Source organism: Formica exsecta, unplaced genomic scaffold (genome assembly GCF_003651465.1).
Source record: "Formica exsecta isolate Colony F162 unplaced genomic scaffold, ASM365146v1 scaffold237, whole genome shotgun sequence".
NCBI classification, from domain to species: Eukaryota; Metazoa; Arthropoda; class Insecta; order Hymenoptera; family Formicidae; genus Formica; species Formica exsecta.
This window is the reverse complement of record NW_021849649.1, coordinates 767029-788591: the sequence shown is the minus strand read 5'-3', so window position 1 is coordinate 788591 and position 21563 is coordinate 767029. Positions and strand designations below refer to the sequence as shown.

Genomic DNA, 21563 nt, shown 5'->3' with positions numbered 1-21563 from the left:
TTTCTCTAAAACAAAGTGCAAGAGGAGTATTTTTCAACCAGCCAGACCAGCTTTCTGTCGACATCTCTGCATCAGCGCCCTTAGCATAAATTGCCTACGCGACAGTTGTCGGACTTGCTTTAGGAATGCATCCAGATCTATAATGCCGGATCGCAGTCCCTCGGCGAGATAGTAAATAGCATCCTCTGTGGCTGCTTCTTCGGCAAAAGCATTTAGCATCCTGAAAATGGAGAACGTGATATTACAATTGGTCATATTCATTAATTATTCCTTTGCAACTAAACCTCTGATGAATTTTCAGCTATCATATCAAATCACAAGTATTTAAATAAAATAAAATATTTAAATAATTTAAATAAATTTATTTTATAATTTACTGTATACAAATACACTTACTGTTTATATAATGGCGCTATGGTAGTAACAGCTTCGTCAACGTCTATCGACTGATTATCGGACAGTTTAGCGATCTCTTTCTCCAGTTCTGCTTCCTTATCCTGTAGGATATTTACGTTTTTCTCGAGTTCCTGCTTCTCTCTCCTGAGTTTCTCAAACAAATCTGTCAAGTGCGACGAGCCGCTCGTCAATTCTTGCTGCGTTCGCCGCAGTGTCTCTAGTTCCGCTTGCAGCTGCGAGAATTGTTCCTTGAGTCGACGTCGGAGTTTATCTTCTACCGCGGACAGGAGAGACGCCCTTATGTGTTCCTCCGTAATTGTACCAGAGCTACCAGAGCCTGATTGTATTGTCGGTGACTTGCGAAAATTATTTATATCTTTAATTAATCTCATGTAATCTCAAATGGATTATTAGCTATTAATGAGCCTAATAACAATTGCAGATATTTAATATGAATTATACAAATGCCATATTAAGATAAATGATCATAATTGTGATACCGGCTGTGTGGCTGGTGGATAAGATGGATATGGGCCATTGTAGCCTTGTGTCGGATAGCTGGGAGTGGTTCCAGCATAAGAACCATAAGAACCCGGATATGGGAATCCCCCAGATGCTGCAGGTGGATATGGTGGATACACATTGCTGCTGCCGCCAGAGTATTGAGAACTTGGTGGATACGGCGGAAAACCGGAATTCGATACATTTCCACTACCAGGTACAGGCATGAATGCTGTAGGAAAGATTTACAAGTAAGAGAGATATTAGATTAAAATAAAAAAGTAAAAGTTTGTCATTACATAAATAAAGCGTACTTACGTTGAACAGGATATGGTGTAGAACTCTGTTGCATTTCTGATCTTGACTTGGCATAAACCGGAGGTTGCTCCCCAAAGGTGACAATCATAACTTGAATTAGAGCAAGCAAATCTGAGTTGTGCTGTGAAATAAATGGAATAGAATAAATATATACCAGATGATTATGCATTCTCAGTTATTGATAGAATAAGTCTACTCACAGGTACCCAGTCATGAAGATACGGCAAATAGATTTTACCATTGTGATCTACAAACATACTGACTTTAATTTGCATATCTGCTGTTGGCTTAACATAGCACATGGGTGCATTGTTGGGATGTGTGTCCATCAGCCATATGCAGATCGGAATATTGTAACAAGTGCCTATATAGAAATAAACAAATAGATGAAGAATAATATTTAATAAATGTAAAATTCATTCATTAGAGATTCAAAAAAAAATGAGAAGCAAAAATATTACCTTTGTAAACAACAGGTATAGTTCCTTGTAAATTGAGCAATTCTTTGCGCGAGCCATCATTGAAGACTGAAATTGAACAGCAAATTTCAATAAATTTTGAGATATAACAAAGTATTATATGTATATTCCAAATCAGCACCAACAATTTTACTCACTGAAAGGTTCAATCTCAAAAACCAATCCTTTGTAAAGATTTAAGACGCTCACTACATGCTTCTTTGTTGTGTCTGGATTTTGATACTGAAAAATAAGATCTCTTTTTACGTTACAAGATCATTGCAACAACAATGATAAGATCATTATCGATGATGATTAAACATTAAAAGTTAGGTACGTGAGTTTATGTACCTTAGACAAGCCCTGTCTGATCCTTCCCTCGTCCAGCGGTGTCATTTTCACCATTTAGCGTAGCTAAATCAAAATAGCGAGGAATCTCGCTGGCGCTATCAGATATATATAATCGCGTTTCTCGACTTACGCAGTTTTAAATGACCTAATCAGCACGCAATCATCTAGTGTCGCGTTCGTGTTTGCGTTATCGCCGAGTGACGCAGGAGTTCCTTACGGATGATGGGAACAAAGCCAGTCACGAATTGTTCACTAATCTGTCATTCGAAATGTCATAATGGACTGACTGAATCATATACAAGATGCATACATACATACAGTTAATTCGATCACTGACTATGCGCTTGAGAGAAAGCGGACCACGAAGCGGACAATCTCCGATAGATTGCGCTTGGAAATATTTGTAAACGCGCCAAAATATAGTCCATTTTTTCTATTTAAAATTTTTCCTTACAGACGAATATTTGTGAAACCATAAGTGCCGGTCTACAATAAGTGATTTAAGCCCTAAGCCTTAAGAAATTGACCAATCACAATCAAGTATGAGGAGAATACTCGACTATAATTAGTCAATTTCTTAAGGCTTAGGGCTTAAATCACCTATTGTAGACTGGCACTAATAATCCACAAGGCAATATATATTCAAAAGCGCGGCCGATAATTCGGAAATAGATGATTTTTAGAATACTATTTATTAAGATTCTTTGGATTGTTTTTACGAGTAATAAATATATTCCTAAAATTTGATACCACTTTTTCTGAACACCCTTATATATAATATTAGGTTGAACGAAAAGTTCGTTCCGTTTTTTACTAAGAGATAAAGATCGAAAAAACGGCACGAACTTTCCGTTCAACCCAATACATTAACTTTGATCTCATTTGAAAGATAATTTAATTCTCTACAACTTTTGTTTCGATACTTTTTGTTAAAAGACGCATACTTTCCCTGATATTTGTAAAAATGTAAAAAACAACCGTATTAAATTATCTTTCAAATGAGATCAAAATGATTGTAGTTCGCTCTATAAGTTTTAAAATAAACCAGTTAATAACCAATTTCAAATGTACCAAAAAGTGTTTTTCCGGCTATTGACGATTATTCGAAAACCTATGAAACGAACTATTGAGTTGAACGGAAAGTTCGTTCCGTTTTTTACTAAGAGATAAAGACCGAAAAAACGGCACGAACTTTCCGTTCAACCCAATATGTGTATAGTCCTTTATCCATGCGCGCGCAACCGTGAGAGCCGAGTGCGGCCGAACGACGCCGAAGATAACCGACATTAGCATTAGGCATTTGTCCTTCGCAGCTCGCCGTCATTTGAGTCCGTGGGATCGAAGGTGGTTGGTGGTTGTGTATGTGCGAATGTGATTAGCGCGTGCGCGCGCGCCCAATAAAGGCGGATCGAGGAATAACGTAGAATTGTATAATTATAAATTTCGTTGCATTTGGACATCGCTATGCGTGGAAAGTTATAAATTAAAATCATCAGACGATACGAATTTTATCTTACATGGATTTAATAAACAATAAATAGTAAAAGTGGGAGTATGAATTTTTATTCAAATTTCGTGTACTTTTTCATTGCTGCGCATTCTCATATCGTCAGAATTTTGTCGGTATAACAGATTTCCTAACCTTCAAAAGCGGCATCTTTAACGGTAAATAACACTTTTTACACTGTCGAGCGACGATTTTTACTTTTCAAATCTTTGTTTTTATGTAAAAAGGATCGATTAAGTATATTTTTATTAAAATCCAAGTAGAACGGGTTATTCTAAACATTTACCGAAAAGAGATATAAATATCCACAGAGAATATATCATTTCCTGATGACACATGAAACGATAAATATATATTAGCTGTCGGACCATTAATTTTATATTGAATTATCGGCCGCGCCTTCGAATATACATTGCCTCTTGGATAAAGATGATTCATGGTTTTATAAATATTGTGTTTTATGTATGTGATATATCTGCCAATAAATAATTATATATTAATCAATTAAAAATAATTTTAGAATCCATGCATATAGTTTTTCTAAAGATGTATTTAAAAAATCTGTCAATATTATCTACTAAATTCAAATTAATACTTTATTCTTCTTTAGTCTGTTGTGATTTTTTGATTAAATATTTTTAAAAATTTTTCTGATTTTCTCAAGTGTCTTGGCATTCTTTCGAAAGAAAAATGTATCTTTATTATTACTATTCCGTCAGTATTTTACACATCTTTTGAGCATCTAGTATATTCATATATACTGTGGATAGGTGGATACGAAAGAATTAACCCAATATCCGAGTAAGCAGGTTATGTTGGAAACGGGTGCTCAACGCGCGATTGTTGCCTCTTCTCCTTGAATTCGGAAAACATTCAGATGTAATCAAAATATATATTATATATTTCACGCAACGTATATTCTAGGAACTCTCTTGGTCAAGAATATCAAGTTCCAGCGCGACGACGTGGCAATGTCGTCCGGACGCGCGTATGTCAGTTACGACCTCGAAGAAGGCTAAATCAGGAAGACGTTCATCGGTCACGCCGAACCAGCGCGTCACGTGCTGTAATTACGAGTTCTCTTCAAAAATTTTTTAGTATTTTGTGTGACTCTGTTTCCCTTTATCCTCTTAAGACGTTCTTTCCTTTTTAAAGAGGCAAGTTGGAAACGACTTCCTCGAAATTGATTGGCTCTAGTACCATTTTTTCGTATATTTTGATAGCAAAATAAAATGTCATGCGTGCTGATAAATCTAACATTTATATTATTGATAAGTTTATCAAGCAATTTATAGCAACATAACAAATGAACTAATTATTTAATTGACTATTTGGAAGTAATTATCAGCTATTTAATAATTAATTAGACTAAGACTGCAGTTGTGTGTTAAAATTACTTTTAGACTAACGCATTTATGTTTACAATCAATTGCTTTGTTATAGAACTTTGTTTAGATTTTCTATATTTGAACAAAATATTAAACATAAAAAATATTACAAATTATTGATAAAAATTATTTTTTTTTCTGACTTAATTTTCAATCTTTATAGTTTTTTAATAAAACCTAAATTGTTATGGGAGAGTAGTTTTGAAAGATTAGAATAGGAAATATAACTACAAGTTGAGAATCTTATATAGCTTTACCATATGTTGTTTGTCTGCACAATAAATTTCTATATACCAAGTAACATGTTTAACTTAGGTGCAGATAACAATAATCAGTAATCAATCTTCATTTTTCATTGCAGATGTTTTCAATCCATAAATGATTGTGACTTCCAGAAGATATTTCTGTTCTTACTTCCTGAAATTATGAATGCAATCATGTAGAATTTAGAGTCAGACAAGAGGAAGATGACGCCGCATTTTACAGCTTTGACTTCAGTGCGGAAGCGATGTCTGATTGTACTCTTATTAGTCCTGGTACCTTGCGCGATTCTGAATCTGCTGATGCCTTCAGACATGCGTGAAGAGGCTATATTGCAGAACAGCATTGCTGAATTGCAAGCCAAGCTGGAGCATTTGCATGCCAAGTACATTGGCAGCCAGGAGGAAATAAATTTATTATCGCATCAACTGCTACAACTTGTTGAGAACAATCACATTCTGCCAGATTTGCAGCTGCTCATCAATAATGGCACCTCTAATGTTACCAGTATCAAATTGCCTTCAATTTATAACTTTCTGCCGCATTTTCTCAACGATCCAAATAGCCTGCGTCCAGCCTTTGTGCAGAGCAAGGGTAGATCAGGCGTAAGTATGGTGTTAGGGGTACCAACGGTGAAGCGCGAGGTTCAATCCTATCTTATGGCAACTCTAAAAAACCTGCTAGATCGTATGAACGCCGCGGAAACTGCGGATACGCTGATAATCGTTTTAGTGGCTGAAGTAAGTAAAATCATCGATTATGAAACAATACATTAATTCCATTCGCATTTTGAGGGATTGGATGTAATAAATTAACAAACAATATATATTATACATTTTCTTTGCAGACAGACATGGATTATGTGACATATGTTGCAAAGCAAATTGAAGTCCAGTAAGTTTGTGTGATTGGATTCAATTTTCATTTTATTTATCTTATTTCTTCAACTTTCAAATTCATATAGTCCATTTTATAGTGTTTTTTCTTGATCCTTGTTTTAGATTTCCGAACGAATGCGAAGCTGGTGTGATTGATGTGATATCGCCATCATCGTCCTTTTATCCGGATTTGTCAAAGTTGCGCGACACCCTCGGCGACGATCATCAACGTGTCGTATGGCGATCCAAACAGAACCTAGACTTTGCCTTCCTCATGTCCTATGCTCAGACTAAAGGCACGTTTTATGTGCAACTGGAAGACGATATTTTGGCCAAGAAGAACTTTATAACTACTATGAAAACCTTTGCATTGCAGAAGATTGGCACAAAGGAGAATTGGTTTGTTCTCGATTTCTGTCAGCTCGGGTTTATCGGTATGGCATTATCATATATTTTACAGTGGTAATAAATGTTGAATGGATATTACAAGTTACATTAATACAGGGAAACTGTTCAAATGTGTGGAATTGCCTTGGCTGATCCAATTTTTTTTAATGTTCCACAATGACAAACCTGTTGATTGGTTGTTGGATCACTTGATATCGACAAAAGTCTGCAGTCTTGATAAAGATAGTGTAAGTATAAATAATAGACAATAGATATATAAACAAATAGATAAAAACGAGTGCCATTTAATAAGGTAATTTAATCATTCAAAATGATTTTTTTCAACAGAAACACTGCAAAATGGCTAAAGCAGAATTATGGGTGCATTATAAGCCCTCCCTCTTTCAGCACATAGGAACGCATTCCTCTTTAAAGGGCAAAGTACAGAAACTTAAGGTAACATTGAATAGTTATACTTTTGATAATCAAAAGAAAGTATAATTAGAAAGGAATAAATTATAATTATGTCTCGATTTACGTTTATTTAGGACAAGCAATTTGGAAAGATAACGCTGTTCTATGCTCACGAGAATCCTGAGGCGACTGTAGAAACTCAAATCAAACCTTACAAACAGTACACATTACAAAAAGCATACAAAGGCGAATCGTTCTTCTGGGGTTTACTGCCGCAGCCAGGAGATCATCTAAAGTTTAAATTTTCACATCCTATTTTTATAAAAAAGTAAGTTGATAAGACAGATAGCAGATTCTTTTATTTCGGATGCAAAATCACACGATTATAATGTTATCTTGTACACAGGTACTTATTTAGAAGTGGAAACCCTGAACACCCATCTGATAGATTTTATAATACAACAGTGGAAGTACTATCCGAGACGTCTTCATTGTTGGATAGGAACAGCAATGATGTGACGGAGGATGGCTATGTTATTATAGGTAGCAAGAGAAATCCTATATGCTTGTATTTTGTAATTTAACAAAAGGGTTTTTTTTTTAAGAGTTGTTAAAGAACATGTTATTGTGGATTAGGTAAATTTGATGTACTTGGTGTTGCTGAAGGGACTGTGGATCGAAGATTGGGTAGAATATCAGTGTTTCGTTTAACTATACACAGCGAGAGCGAAAACTGGGCCATTCTGTCCGAGGTAAAAATTCCTGATAATATTACTTTTTGAGATTATAATATATATTAATTCTTATTCTAAAAATATATAATTTTCTTAATTAGATTCATATAGTAGAGGATCAACCTAGCTGACTAAGGGATGAAGAATCTCGAGCGTTTTTTCGATACCATCTGCACGGTTAGCGAAAACGACTGGTTTTATAAACATTTATTATTTTTATATTTTCTATTTTGCTATCACGCATATTATATATTGAGTGGAGCAGTATAGCAGTTATTAGTTCAATACCGTCCATTACACAAGAAATGTGTGTGTGAGTATATTTTCAACTATTAAATGAAGCAAACTTTTCTATTGGTCTAGTATTTTGTATGGCTTTTTTTTAAGTTTATATATGGTGTGCTAAAGAGCGCAAACATTCAGGTGGTAATATATAGCAATCTCCCTTTTGATATTCATACATCCGGTTTAATAAGTGAATATAATAGTACGTGTTGAATCTTTCGGATCATTTAGCATAAGAGTGTTTTCTGTGTGTTTTCAGCTTTCTGTAAGATTGTATCTTAATTTTTAGATAATTTATTTAATCGAAACTGTACCTGCATTGTTCACATATTTTGATTTGATCTTGATATTCGTGTATAGAAATCTTTCGCATACAAGGTTCAGGGATCACATTTAGATAAATGTGACTGTTTACATTGAAAAGATGATACTTAGAATCTAATGCGCGGCGCAAAATATATTGACGAGTGTGCAAGCGCTGAATATATGATAAAAGACAAGATATATATGGGAATTATCTTTAAAGAAAAAGCAAACTCTTTGTAAAGCGAGATATACTTATATATAATCCACGCGATTATGTGCAATCTGTGTACACAAGTCTGTAATTTATTATTGTCAAACGACGCATTAACGTCGATTCAAACGTTTGTTAATGTCTGACAAACGGTGATATTAAGACTATATTCTTCTAATATATGTACAATTATTTATTTCGCGTATCTTTCTTTATATACATATATGTGTGTATGTATATACACATATATGTATATATATACATGTGTATACATATATACATACATGTATATTCCTATACATGATAATAATAAAAATATATTTTTGTGACAAAAAATGTTTTTGTATTACAATTGACATTAAGATTGGCTTGTTAAGATTAGAATAGGATTGAAGCTGGGTTGGACGAGAATAAATACATACTGTCCCAAAAAGTTACAAATGCTGCCTCAGTTACGTTCTCAGGGAAACTAATGCTCTGTATGGTTTGGGACCGGCCGTGACACCGTCTACAAAATCTTGCGTGGAAGGTCGCGGCTCACCGGGAATCACGGAGAAGTTGAACGCCTGCAGCAGAGTGGCCGTTATTACGAAGATGTTGCTTCTAGCTAATATCTCCCCCATGCAACGATGTCTGCCTATAAAATGCAAAAAAATTGTTTTACATGTTTGATTATACCATAATGTTGTATAAATGTTGTATAATAATACAAAGAAGAAAGATATACCGATGCTAAAAGGAAAATATTTTTCTGGCGTAACGACATTGCCACTACTATCAAGGAATCTCTCCGGCCGGAAATCTTCCGGGTCGTTCCAAGACTCATCCATGAGTACTCTATTAAAATTCACAATGAGCATTGTGTCCTAAGAAGAGATAATAACGGTTTATTTTCACTTTTATCAACCCGTAAAATGTGTTAAATTTTTCATCTAATGATTTAATATTTTATGATTACTTTTGGTATTTTATGGCCCACAATAAAAGTGTCTTTCAATGCTCTATGTGGAACATTCAAAGTACGACCCATGAACATTCTTAAAGATTCCAGGACGATAGCTTGGATGTATGGCATTCTGAAAAACAAGGATCGATATTTTATATGTATGAAAGAATTTGTATTTGTGCGTAAAATTAATATTTTCGCGCATTCAAAGTCCGCATGTGAAAGTGATCGATCCCGTTTACCTCGGTCTGTCGGCCAATGTGGGAGATCTGTCGCGACCAAGAACTCTATCTATTTCTTCATGTGCCTTCCTTTGAACCTGCGGGAACAGTATCAAGTACAAGAATCCAAAACCAAGCGCTTTTGAAGTTGTTTCGGAGCCGGCCATGAAGAGATCGACACAGATCGCCAACAACTGTGATTCTGAAAAATTTACTTTCTCTTATTATATAAAACCATTTTTACGGTAATAATAATGTTATTTCTTACTAACTGTACGCTTCTGAATACCTGAGAACGTGTCGCTGCAATCTTTCGAATTCAGCACAGTTAGATAGACGTCCATCAAATCTCGCGGTGCGCTTGATATGAATGTATTTTTATGATTGTATAATTCCTCCTGTGAAAGAGGATTATTAATCTTCAACAAATAATCTCAAGAATTGAGGCACTTGTTCGTAAAACGATCTAATGATAAACTGATACACGATAATACAATGTTTGCTTACTTTCAGAAATGCCCACAATTCTTGATGCGTTTGTAGAAACGATTTGTAGCCGGACATTTCCGGTGCGATGAAGCGTAACGGCGGGAAATGGCTGAAAGGCGCGCCGATCATGTCGATTTCTTTCAAGAGTTTCGTGAGAATTCGCTGTAGGTACGTAAGCTCTTTATCGCCAGTATCGTATCTGCGAAAATCGAAAATCATTGATTTCAAGAATTAATCCATTTTTTAAATTTGCTTTTTTCAGGCTACAAACTCATGAAAGAACGGGAACAATTCGAATGATTGATACGAACCTTCTACCAGCCATCATTCTCCAAAGGGTGTTCAATACGGTCACACCGAAGACGTCGTGCATAGTTATGATCATTCCCGTTGATTGGGAGACTCTTCTGACTTCCGCATAATCTTCAGCCTTCATGTATAAATCTGCTACTGTCCAAGGCTTATGATTGGAGATCTTATTATCGATTATATTGAACTTGTCGCACAGCTTCGACTTATTTAGATTGTTCTTGGAGTCTTTCTGCAACTTATATATCTGTCCGGTATTATTATTATTCATCGTCGATTTTCGGATATCAATGATATCATAATTATAGCCGTCTCGAAGCAGTTTTTTGAAGTGTTCCACTAGCTTCAGTGCCTCGTCTTCGATAATCATGGCCATGCTGGTACGACCGAAGCCAAACTCTCGCAGGTGTCGCAAAACGAATCGTCGTTGTTCCACCCACAACCGCTCATCCACGACGATGAGACCTGAAACATTATTATTTAATTGTTTTTTGACATTCAAAAATTTCATCTTATTTTCTTTTTTTTTTCAGATAATTACCACGTCTAGCGCCCCAAGTTCTGGCCTCGTAAATGGGTCCGATTGGTCTGCCATCGCAGTCTTCATTAGTCAGCATTGCTCGCATGCTTTCTAGGTCGTTCAAAACGACGATGCGGTCTTTACCGATCTTTAGACCGACTACTGGGCCATACTTCTTGCAGAGCGTTGAGCAGGTTTTGAAGAGATATCCGGTCTCCTGACGGATACGCGCCACTTCCAGCGCACAGCCTAAAATAGGCCACCATCTTGGACCTGGTAATAATGAAGGATGTTAGTCATAATTTAAGAAAAAAAACAGCTTAAAAAAGAAATTAATCGTTTACCTGGTGGGTATCCTTTTGGTTTGTGGCAGCCTAGGTATAGCAACAGCAGTATCAGTACTAGCAATAACATTGCCGTGGCAAGCATTCTATAAATTTAATCTACAACATATTAACAAAAAAAATATTCAAAGGTGTATTAGGAAAATATAGATGAAACTATATAAAAAATCTATCCGATAATATAGTAAGACTTCGAATTTGTAAAAAATATGAATTCCATAGAAAGAGAATATATGTTTCTGTCCAATTTCTTTCAGTTCGCTTAAATATTAAGTTCATGTAATCGGTATTTGTGGCTGGATGTTCACATACACACACACATTCAATAATAAATGTGTATATGACAAACATCAAACGAGTCTTGGGAAGAAAGTGAAACACTCGTGATACTCTCATGAGAGAAAGTTGCATACGGAAGAACCGGCGCGTTACTCGCGTAAATGCGCCGTCACTCGCATTATACCATAACTGTTTGCGTAATCGATGTACATTTAACAGCATTTCATTGCGGCGTACACAAAATAATTCTTCGTGGTCGCTTTCGAATTCCCCGTCTTGGTCATGTCTACTTTGGAATTTGCCGAGGCACTCGGAGTAATTATCGCGACGCGCACGATATAAACCGATCCGAAACGTAATTATTACAAGAATCTATACATGTATGTTTTAATTTAAATATTTTGCATTTTATTTTGCATTTTTTTTAAACTGAAATATAATTGAAATATAAATCGCACAGATATTACGTTTTTTTTTATATTACACACTTGATAAAAATTATATTAAAAAATATATATATGTATATATATAAATATATATCACAGATAAACTTTAGAAAAAGAATGTATAAAACCATTTTTTTAAACAATACCGGGATTTAAAAAATAATAACGTAGAAAATTTTCTATAACTGAGGTATAATAACGAAATTTGATGCAATAACTCGTTCTATAACACCCATCCTAAAATTTTTATACTATTAAATTTTATTGATTATTTATACCAACAAATAAGCGATTATTTTAGATGTCGGACAAATAAATTTGCCGAGGCACTCGGAGTAATTATCGCGACGCGCACGATATAAACCGATCCGAAACGTAATTATTACAAGAATCTATACATGTATGTTTTAATTTAAATATTTTGCATTTTATTTTGCATTTTTTTTAAACTGAAATATAATTGAAATATAAATCGCACAGATATTACGTTTTTTTTTATATTACACACTTGATAAAAATTATATTAAAAAATATATATATGTATATATATAAATATATATCACAGATAAACTTTAGAAAAAGAATGTATAAAACCATTTTTTTAAACAATACCGGGATTTAAAAAATAATAACGTAGAAAATTTTCTATAACTGAGGTATAATAACGAAATTTGATGCAATAACTCGTTCTATAACACCCATCCTAAAATTTTTATACTATTAAATTTTATTGATTATTTATACCAACAAATAAGCGATTATTTTAGATGTCGGACAAATAAAACACACTTTATGATGCCTCGTTCGAACACATCGCGAAAAAGAAGATTTTGTCACCGGGAGAGGAGTCGGCGACACCGATGTGCCACACTCTCCCTTTTTCGAATCCTTGAATTTATCTTACCTTGCACCTGGAGAAATTTTCTCGTCCGTTGTATAAGCGGAACTGGCCGTGGACCAGCGTTCGGTTCGCTTTTAAATGCCCCTCTATGTCCCATACATTTCTCCGAGATGTGTGAGCACATAAAAATACGATGTCTGGGCGGGCCCTTAATTAACTTTGTCCAGCTGAAACGGGAAAACAGTAAATTTCGGAAAGATTCTGACGTAAGACAAAATCTCGGCAATACTAAATTTAAATATAAATTTAAATAATATAAATTAAATATAAATATAAATTTAAATAATATAAATTTAAATAATTATCTAAATTTAAATATAAATTTAAATAATTACAAAGATATGTTATTTTTTTAAGATAATTGAAGCTTCGACATAAAAAAAGAGAAGATATATTAGAGAATATATTAGAAATCGTATAAGAGATTTTGAGGCAACTTGACAAGTGCTTTAAGGATTAATAATTATATAGGAATCTTATTTGTAGAAAAGAGAAGACGAATTTGTGATTGAATTTTACAATATGCATCATTTCATCTATTTTTTTTTTTCCCTTTAGCAAATATTCTGTTACGCACATTCCATTGTTCTGTTATCTATTAGAATATTTGCGAGAAGAATCAGGTTTTAATATTTTAAACTTTTATAGGTGATAAAATATAAAGAGCGAAAAAGAGATGTATGTAAGTAATCTCGTTTTAGTTTATAATTACTATAGTATCTGTATTCCGTACTACACACATATTAAGTATACATAGTAAAAAAATAAAACTCACTAAGCGATAAAAATCGATATCGATTTAACTATAAAAATTAATAAAATTCGATTTTAGATTTATTCCATTAATAATTTATCTCAGATATTGGAAAGCACACATATATCTACTATATGTGAATCACGAAAAAATGCGCGCACATTGTTTATTTTTTACATATTCTAATTCTGTTCTAATTTTATTCTAATAATCAGATTTAAGAGGATAACATGGATATGATAAAAGAAAAACGAATTATATTTAACAAAACTTTATTTTCTTATTCTATAGTGGTAGTCGTTTCATTAGAAATGCCATCCTCTTCTGGACTTTCTTGCTGTTGTTCGTAATTTAATGGTAATCTATCGCCCCATTCACTGCTTTTCGCGCAACGGTACATATGCCTGGCGATAAAAAACTCACGTAATTGTTGTATAAATTCGAATATTGATGAGATTTAATGTTGATACATACTTTCCATGTTTGTATTTTGTAAAGATGTCTTCTTTCAGCTCACCATTAGCGAGACACATGCGACAGATTACGTGATTGGAACGTTTTAGAACTGGTCGCACGATTTTTGGCCACTGCTCATCATTCTCGGGACGTTTATCTGCAAAGAAAAAAACCTTAATCGAAAATTTTGCATTTATATGTAAGATTAGAACATTATTTAACACTTCAGTGAAACTTTCGCAATTCCTGTCGAATTGATTACATTTGATAACAATTTTTATTCTGTCTTACTTTGTTTTTCTTTTTTTTACATACCTTTCTTTAACACGACATAGGAATACAGTTGCGATTTGTGTCCCTTGCTACCCAGAAATTGCAACGGATGATACAAAACACTGAAGTTGCATGGAGTGTTGTCTATGAGTCGCGGACACTTCAAATCATGTGGACACTAAAAAAAGATATAACTGATACACTGCATTCGGAATTGTTTGAGCCTTTACCTGTTTGATACTCACTGGTGAGAAAACATGAACAAATTGTGATTCTTTTCTATATTTCGAGTTTGCATATCTGAGGATGAAATCTCGTGCTTCATTCACTAGCTTTCAGAAAAGAATAAGTAAGAATGAGAATTCTATGAGCAAAATATAAATATAACCAAGTAAAATCATTATATTGAGCAAATCTACCGTGAAACCCGCATTGGTTCCTTCTTCCACAATGATTAAATATTTTTCTGTCTTCTTCCAAAGCTTTAATATCGTTTCAAGACGAAATTGTTGACTCGGCAACTCAAATAAAGAATATGCACTCATTACAATATCGTAAGTAGGCTAGGAATAATGCAGATATCTCTCAAATTATTTAGTTTAAAAAAAAATTCATTTTACAATTATTTTTATAAATAATATTCTTACATTCATGGATGCCGGAAAAAACTGGCGATAGAATGTCTCTTTGATTTTAGGCTTGGCAACTTCCGCTAATCTTTCTGACAATTCAATCATGGATTCCGATGTTTCAACACAAAAGTATTCTTTTAACGAATCTGACCAAATCTCAGACGCTGCCCTATGTGACCATTTTTATTTTATATATTTGCATATTAAACAATTTTACATTTTATAATGTTTTAGGTGTTTTAAACCACAATTAATTTTTATATTCACCATGTATTTGTACCAATACCAGAACCGAAATCAAAGAATGTCTCAGGCCTAAAATCCTTGTCACGTATTTTAATCTCATTCAAGATTTTATGCGAAACTGCATGATTTTGTACACTTTTGGCAACCAGGTATGTCAAGCAGGTAAGTTTATCAAAATTAATTGGTTGCCAGTGATAAACGTGTTCTTTCAAAATATTTCTGGCTTTCATGTTTCTATTGAAATCTATATCTTTCACAGATATTTTTTCATCATGATTATTAGCATTTAAACGTTTCTCTACTTTCTGTAATCTTGTTAGTAACTCAGACTGTTCTAACTGTGGGTAGCGTTGAGTTAAATATTGGCATAACTTCTTTGCACTTTCATTAATTTCCTTTAAGTTTATATTTTTTTCTATAAACATTATTATGGAATAATATGTATATGGATTAGTATATTTAAATGTTTTATAAATATTTTACTTATTTTGTGTAGTAAAAACTATATGTAATCAAAATACCTTTTAAAATTGTTTGTATCTCCTTTGAAGCCCATACTGGGAACGTTGATGTTCTAGGCTTAATGATACCTGGATGATGCCTATATTTAATCTCATTGTTAGCAAATGAAATGGACGTTGCATCGTCAAGTAGGGCTTTTGGCTTTGCTGAAAACTGAATACAGATCTCATAATCAAATCACAATCTCATTTAACATATCCAAATAGACAGTATTAATTAATAAATATCGCATTATACTCACATAGCGTGAGGATATAATTCTTGTACATTGCATCTTTGATACAATTAGCTTCACCATATTCACAATAAAAATTATTTCGGCAATATTAACGAGCGACAATTTGCATGTTCCTCATCTATATACTCGAATACCTGTGAGAGATACAAGAGAAGTTTAATACACACGTGCACGACATTAGCATGCTGCTACATCACGTGGATCGCAAATTGTTTACAATGTTAAAACTCTCGAAAAAAAATTTTATTCACAACATCTGCCGATAGAACTCGTATGCAAAGACAAATTTGTAACATCTCCTGACAAAGAGGCGAAAAAATAATCTTGACAACCGCGCCAGGTTCCCTCTGAAGGAACCGCGCATGCATAACCTGTAAATGTAAATACGTACAAACATGCGTCGTCGTTCGCGGCGAATGCATGAAAATTCTAATAATAACTCGTTACAATCCTATTCGCGTGTATGTCAACATATTCGATTGTCGCGCATACATATAGCGAATTGTCGCGTAAACTGACACTTCAAGCATGAAATTTGCGGAGCATCTGAGCGCTCATATTACACCAGAATGGAGAAAACAGTATATCAACTACGAGGTACGGAAAATTCTGCGTAGAAAATATTTTTACACTTATCGTTAGTATTATCATAGTATATAGTATTATATATAGAGTTTTATATATACACACATTCGTATATATATATATATATATACACACACACACATATACACACAGTTTCATATACGGTGGAAGCCACTTCAATTATGAATAGTGAACACAAAAATTATGAAAAAAATTTATTAAAATATATGTCCTATTTGACTTTGAGTATATATCCTCGCATGCATATTTTGTGTTTTATTACAATGCAATTATGTATATTATATTTACAAAGTATATAACTAAATATCTTTAAACATTTAATATCTCTGATACTTTGTGTATAATGCTGTATCTCATAATCATGCGATAGGAAATGAAGGCTCTCCTATACGCTGCAGTGGAGCAGGCTCCATCGGCAGATGTAAGCGAAGCACATGTTTTGGAAAGCTACTTTAGCAAATTTGATGAAAAGTTTTTTCATTATTGTGACAAGGAACTGGCCAAAATAAACACTTTCTATTCTGGTAAAGTTTATATTAACATTTCAAATATTCTTGTTTTAATTATGTTTCTTTCTATTAAGAAATATTCTGATAGATATTATATAGTGATATATAATGTGTATAAATAATATTGATTTCTTTCAGAAAAACTGGCAGAGGCTACACGTAGATTTTCCACACTTAACAACGATCTGAGCGAGATTCTGTCAGTTTCTGAGGATGGCCAAAGTCGTAAGGCGCGCTATCGCCGTCACATTTTGCATAAGAAGACAGTATCGGCACGCAAATTACAGGAATTGAAATTGGCCTTTTCCGAATTCTATCTTTTCCTTATTTTGCTTCAAAACTACCAGAATCTGAATTTCACTGGATTCCGAAAAATCTTGAAGAAGCATGACAAAGTATGTAAGTTTGATCAATGCTAGTTGTGCATAAATAATTTTAATAAAGTAAAAGGATTAGAAAAGAATTGTTAGAATATATTCTATGTGATCAGGTTGTATGATGTAATGATATTGTTTGTAGCTTTTGAATGTCGACATTGGTGCCAAATGGCGTGCAGAGCACGTCGATACGGCGGTTTTCCATACGCGTAAGGATATAGATAGGCTCATTGTGGAGACCGAGGCTCTGGTAACTCGAGATCTAGAGCACGGTGATCGTCAACGAGCCATGAAGCGACTCAGAGTGCCTCCGCTCGGAGAACAACTCTCTCCGTGGATCACATTTAAAGTAGGCCTCTTCTCCGGCGCTTTTATCATACTTTTCATAGCTGTGACACTGTCCGGTAAGCAGAACATGTTTTCCTTTTATCTCTGATATATGAAAAATTATATTTTCTTATTTTTTTATTTAAACTGCATTACATTATGCCGCTTCAGCTATGCGATACAAAGAAAAGGACAATTGGACGGTATTGTGTCGGATTTATCGCGGACCTCTTCTTATGATAGAATTCCTGTTTCTTATGGGAATTAACGTTTACGGCTGGAGATCTTCTGGCGTGAATCATGTGCTGATATTCGAGCTTGATCCACGCAATCACTTATCAGAACAGGTTTTGCAACAGATTAAATAAATATTCTATACATCACGATCAAATCATTTTCCGTTAACATTAAGAATTAAGAAAAGATTGTTAGTATTGTGAGAGAGTTGAGATTTATACATGTACTTTCAGCACATCATCGAAATGGCAACCATACTTGGTCTGGTTTGGTCCATATCTATATTGGGTTTTCTGTACAGCGATACGTTGGGTGTACCGCCGTTTGTTCAACCAGTAAGATTATACCTATTTCTGTTTTTGACATTTATTTCTAAGAATAGAGTTCTAAGAATAATTTAAGCGCTACTCTATTGTTTAAGAAATCCATTTTAAAGCGCGACGAATAATCGATCGATTTTATAACGCAGGAAATTCATTATCTCAAAGAATTGATCTCAGCTTTTTACAGGTGTTGTTCTACGCGCTTTTAGCACTGTTTCTGTTCAATCCTACCAAGACGTTGCGACACGAGGCCAGATTTTGGACGTTACGCGTTATGGGTCGCATCTTTTGCGCGCCCTTCTTCTATGTGGGCTTTGCAGATTTCTGGCTCGCTGATCAGCTCAATTCTCTTCACACAGTCTTCCTGGATTTTCAATATTTCGTTTGCTTCTATATCCAAAATTCTTCTTGGACCGACGTTACGGGTTAGTATAATTTGTATCATTATCTATAGATACAAGATGAGTCACTTACATTACAAATGTATATCGTGACATTTTTGAAATATGTTCTCTTACACTTTTTATTATATTGTATTAGATTTATTATTTATATTTTTAATCAATATTTGATAAAATGTCTCAATATTATTTCATTTAAATAATTGTTTTTAATAAACACGCTAGTATCTATTTTATGTGCCACATATTTTAAAAAATCTTATTTATATTTATTTTTTTCTTCAGTTCCTTAAAATATCTATATTTCTCTTTTTTAATAGATACAGAAACTTGTATAATGCGTGAATTGTCGATGAGACCGTTTGTGGTCTGTTTACCGGCTTGGTTTCGATTTGCACAATGTTTAAGGCGTTATCGGGATACGAAGGAGGGCTTTCCGCATCTACTAAACGCGGTCAAATATGCAACAAGCTTTTTTGTCGTCATTTTCTCTTATCTGCACTTGACAAACAAGAGTAAGTTCTTTGCTTTTTCTAACATAAAGATATCAAGAATATTATTTATTTGTCAAAATTGGTTTTGTTCCTACAGAATACTATGCATTGTCTACTGAGAATCCCTACTTCTACTTGTGGCTCACAGTCAGCGTAGTAAGCTCTTGCTTCACGTACACATGGGATGTAAAATTAGATTGGGGTCTCTTCGACAGCAGCCCTGGAGAGAACAAGTTTCTTAGGGAGGAGATAGTTTATTCGTCACCTGTAAGTTTAAGAAAAAAACTCTGTTATATATCAATAACATTAGTAACATTAGTAACAAGTAAGATTAATCTCTTGTGCTGCTAATTAATTCATAGGCTACCCACATCATTCCTACATTTGAAACAAATAATAATTGTGTTACACATGCCATTGCACCGCAAGAGATTAACTGATTGATTAACGATTAATTTATCACACTTATTCTGTTCTGCAGCATTATTACTATTTTGCGATGGTCGAAGATTTTATCTTGCGATTTGGATGGGCATTCTCCTTGTCCCTGACAGAGATGGGTTACGTCCACGCAGATCTTATGGTTTCCATAGTCGCTCCATTGGAGGTTTTCAGGTAAGTGCATGCTTTAAATTTATGCTTCAATCGCGAATGGGCATGGAATGTGCTATTATTTGTCAGAATTGATGTGAGAATTATTTGTCGAATTAGCTTAATGAGTGTAAGTCATGAATTCTTATTGTTGTCTTATTATTCTTGATAATTAATGTTTAAGCTCGTGATGTGCATGCAATATACAATTACTTGCATCATTCGAAATTACTTCAAGCGACTTTATTCTAATGTCGACCGCACTCTGTATAATAGTAACGAAATAATTAATCGTCGAAAGTCGAGAAAACCACGACTTAATCGACGATAGACCAGCCGATCTGATCGCTTAACAATGCGCCTTATACTAATAAGTCGCTAGAAGGTTCTTGTGGAATTACTTTCGGCTGGAGAACGAGCATCTATACAACGTAGGCAATTTCCGGGCAGTGCGGGATATCTCCATAGGACCCATCAGATGCGACGAAGACGATGATATCAGGAACGTGATCCGTCTGATGGACAACACGAATGACGACAACGACCATGACAACAACGATTATGACAACAACGATTATGAAGATGAATTAGTGGAGTCCCATGATTGCAGTGTTTGACACGTTGTAATTTGTCTTTTTTTAATTTTTATGTTTAAAGATATATAATTTGTATGTTTCAAGATACATATATTTAAATTCGACTTATCTTTGAATTCGATAAAATATCACTAGATTTGCACAATATTCTCTAATCTCATTGGATGTATTGAATTATATACAATTTGCACGATATATGTGAATTCTTTTTTCAGCTTTTATAAATTGCAAATATGTATATGTGTATAGAGAGAGTGATTGGGAGAAATTGAGCTGTTATATAATGTTGGAATGTTTGCTCGACAGGCGTTTCGTGTGGAATTTCTTCCGCTTGGAAAACGAGCATTTGAACAATTGCGGAAAGTTTCGAGCCGTGCGGGATATCTCAGTCGCACCGGTCGATTGTTCGGATCAGACGCAGATATTGCGAATGATGGATGCTTCTGATGGCGTGATAAACCGCAGGAGGAAACAGAAAGTTGACGAGAAGCGCAAGCCAATTCGGTTACTTTTGAGGGGCGAATCTCTCATGGACGACAATTGAGGCGATGATCATTTAGCTATGCATAGCTAAATCAATTTTCGTACTGTCTTATAGTTTTGATTTCGTCCATTATTATGACAGCTGATTAAACTGACAAAAGCAAGAAATTGTATTGGATTGTAAATTCCGGAAGATTCAGTCGAATCATTATTTATATGAGATACATTAATTAGATACGTTAATCTGTCGATATAATTAAAGATTACGATTATCTGTAAATAAGTGTTCTTGTCATTGAGAATCAAATGATGCAAATACAAATCAAAAGAACAAGATTATATCGAACGTTAAGAACTGATATACTTTTACTTCGCTGTATCTTGACTAAATAAATGATTGTTACAAAGTGAAACGTTACGTTTCTAAGGACAATGACGTTCAGACGCGTGTCATCACGTTACCAGATCGAGCATTACATCGAAAGTAACTCGAAACCGTCTTGGTATCACTATTATTATTCAATGATATCCTTCTTTTCCTGATAATCCCGAAGCAACAAATTCATCAGTATCCACCATTGAAATATACATCATATAAAGGAGAGAAAACATCATTTCCTCATCGTCTAACATTGGTCAGCGGGTGAA

General features: G+C 34.2%; 5 protein-coding genes across 12 annotated transcripts in view; 2 read left to right on the top strand and 3 right to left on the bottom strand.

Annotated features, from left to right (window-relative positions):
• LOC115235977 (tumor susceptibility gene 101 protein) overlaps positions 1 to 2366 on the bottom strand; it is a 2900-nt gene extending 534 nt beyond the window's left edge. The window contains exons 1-8 of the mRNA XM_029808149.1: positions 2025 to 2366; positions 1832 to 1916; positions 1677 to 1742; positions 1416 to 1579; positions 1216 to 1336; positions 897 to 1129; positions 397 to 752; positions 15 to 220 (exon numbers count right to left, since the gene is read on the bottom strand). Coding sequence (XP_029664009.1) covers positions 34 to 220; positions 397 to 752; positions 897 to 1129; positions 1216 to 1336; positions 1416 to 1579; positions 1677 to 1742; positions 1832 to 1916; positions 2025 to 2078 — 1266 coding nt within the window. The 5' untranslated portion in view covers positions 2079 to 2366 and the 3' untranslated portion in view covers positions 15 to 33. The remainder of the gene's footprint in view (positions 1 to 14; positions 221 to 396; positions 753 to 896; positions 1130 to 1215; positions 1337 to 1415; positions 1580 to 1676; positions 1743 to 1831; positions 1917 to 2024) is intronic.
• Positions 2367 to 3350: 984 nt separating this feature from the next.
• Positions 3351 to 8573, top strand: LOC115235976 (alpha-1,3-mannosyl-glycoprotein 4-beta-N-acetylglucosaminyltransferase B). 3 transcript variants are annotated; one of them, XM_029808145.1, is made up of 11 exons: positions 3351 to 3689; positions 4456 to 4597; positions 5281 to 5920; positions 6028 to 6074; positions 6182 to 6492; positions 6563 to 6693; positions 6794 to 6901; positions 6994 to 7187; positions 7266 to 7402; positions 7496 to 7611; positions 7695 to 8573. In XM_029808145.1, exons 3-11 carry the CDS (start codon positions 5387 to 5389, stop codon positions 7722 to 7724), a joined length of 1608 nt encoding a protein of 535 aa, XP_029664005.1. In that variant the 5' UTR covers positions 3351 to 3689; positions 4456 to 4597; positions 5281 to 5386; the 3' UTR covers positions 7725 to 8573. The 3 variants fall into 3 exon arrangements, with proteins under 3 accessions (XP_029664005.1, XP_029664007.1, XP_029664006.1); XM_029808147.1 differs by lacking the exon at positions 3351 to 3689 and adding an exon at positions 3874 to 3993; XM_029808146.1 differs by lacking the exon at positions 3351 to 3689 and adding an exon at positions 4182 to 4332.
• A 236-nt stretch (positions 8574 to 8809) lies between these two features.
• Positions 8810 to 13082, bottom strand: LOC115235983 (probable cytochrome P450 303a1). The gene is made up of 10 exons (XM_029808157.1): positions 12854 to 13082; positions 11225 to 11254; positions 10902 to 11153; positions 10363 to 10825; positions 10070 to 10250; positions 9852 to 9960; positions 9584 to 9764; positions 9354 to 9471; positions 9123 to 9261; positions 8810 to 9032 (listed from the first exon to the last, which is right to left on the bottom strand). The coding sequence occupies exons 1-10, from the start codon at positions 12972 to 12974 to the stop codon at positions 8848 to 8850; spliced, it is 1779 nt and encodes a 592-aa protein (XP_029664017.1). The 5' UTR covers positions 12975 to 13082; the 3' UTR covers positions 8810 to 8847.
• A 777-nt stretch (positions 13083 to 13859) lies between these two features.
• On the bottom strand, positions 13860 to 16612 carry LOC115235960 (methyltransferase-like protein 17, mitochondrial). Of its 5 annotated transcripts, none has more exons than XM_029808118.1 (10): positions 16363 to 16612; positions 15975 to 16105; positions 15733 to 15886; positions 15233 to 15626; positions 14981 to 15134; positions 14753 to 14896; positions 14579 to 14665; positions 14376 to 14511; positions 14079 to 14217; positions 13860 to 14008 (listed from the first exon to the last, which is right to left on the bottom strand). In XM_029808118.1, the coding sequence occupies exons 2-10, from the start codon at positions 16029 to 16031 to the stop codon at positions 13885 to 13887; spliced, it is 1389 nt and encodes a 462-aa protein (XP_029663978.1). In that variant the 5' UTR covers positions 16032 to 16105; positions 16363 to 16612; the 3' UTR covers positions 13860 to 13884. The 5 variants fall into 5 exon arrangements, with proteins under 5 accessions (XP_029663978.1, XP_029663982.1, XP_029663980.1 ...); XM_029808122.1 differs by having other exon boundaries at positions 14753 to 14854; XM_029808120.1 differs by lacking the exon at positions 16363 to 16612 and adding an exon at positions 16189 to 16356.
• LOC115235958 (xenotropic and polytropic retrovirus receptor 1-like) lies at positions 16430 to 21328 on the top strand. 2 transcript variants are annotated; one of them, XR_003884108.1, is made up of 12 exons: positions 16430 to 16568; positions 16948 to 17101; positions 17225 to 17481; positions 17606 to 17867; positions 17962 to 18137; positions 18261 to 18362; positions 18538 to 18775; positions 19072 to 19266; positions 19343 to 19512; positions 19727 to 19860; positions 20113 to 20459; positions 20739 to 21002. XR_003884108.1 is itself a non-coding variant. In XM_029808116.1 (11 exons), the coding sequence occupies exons 1-11, from the start codon at positions 16500 to 16502 to the stop codon at positions 20974 to 20976; spliced, it is 1995 nt and encodes a 664-aa protein (XP_029663976.1). In that variant the 5' UTR covers positions 16430 to 16499; the 3' UTR covers positions 20977 to 21328. The 2 variants fall into 2 exon arrangements, 1 of the variants encoding a protein (XP_029663976.1); XM_029808116.1 differs by lacking the exon at positions 20113 to 20459 and having other exon boundaries at positions 20739 to 21328.
• The last annotated feature ends 235 nt before the right edge of the window (positions 21329 to 21563 follow it).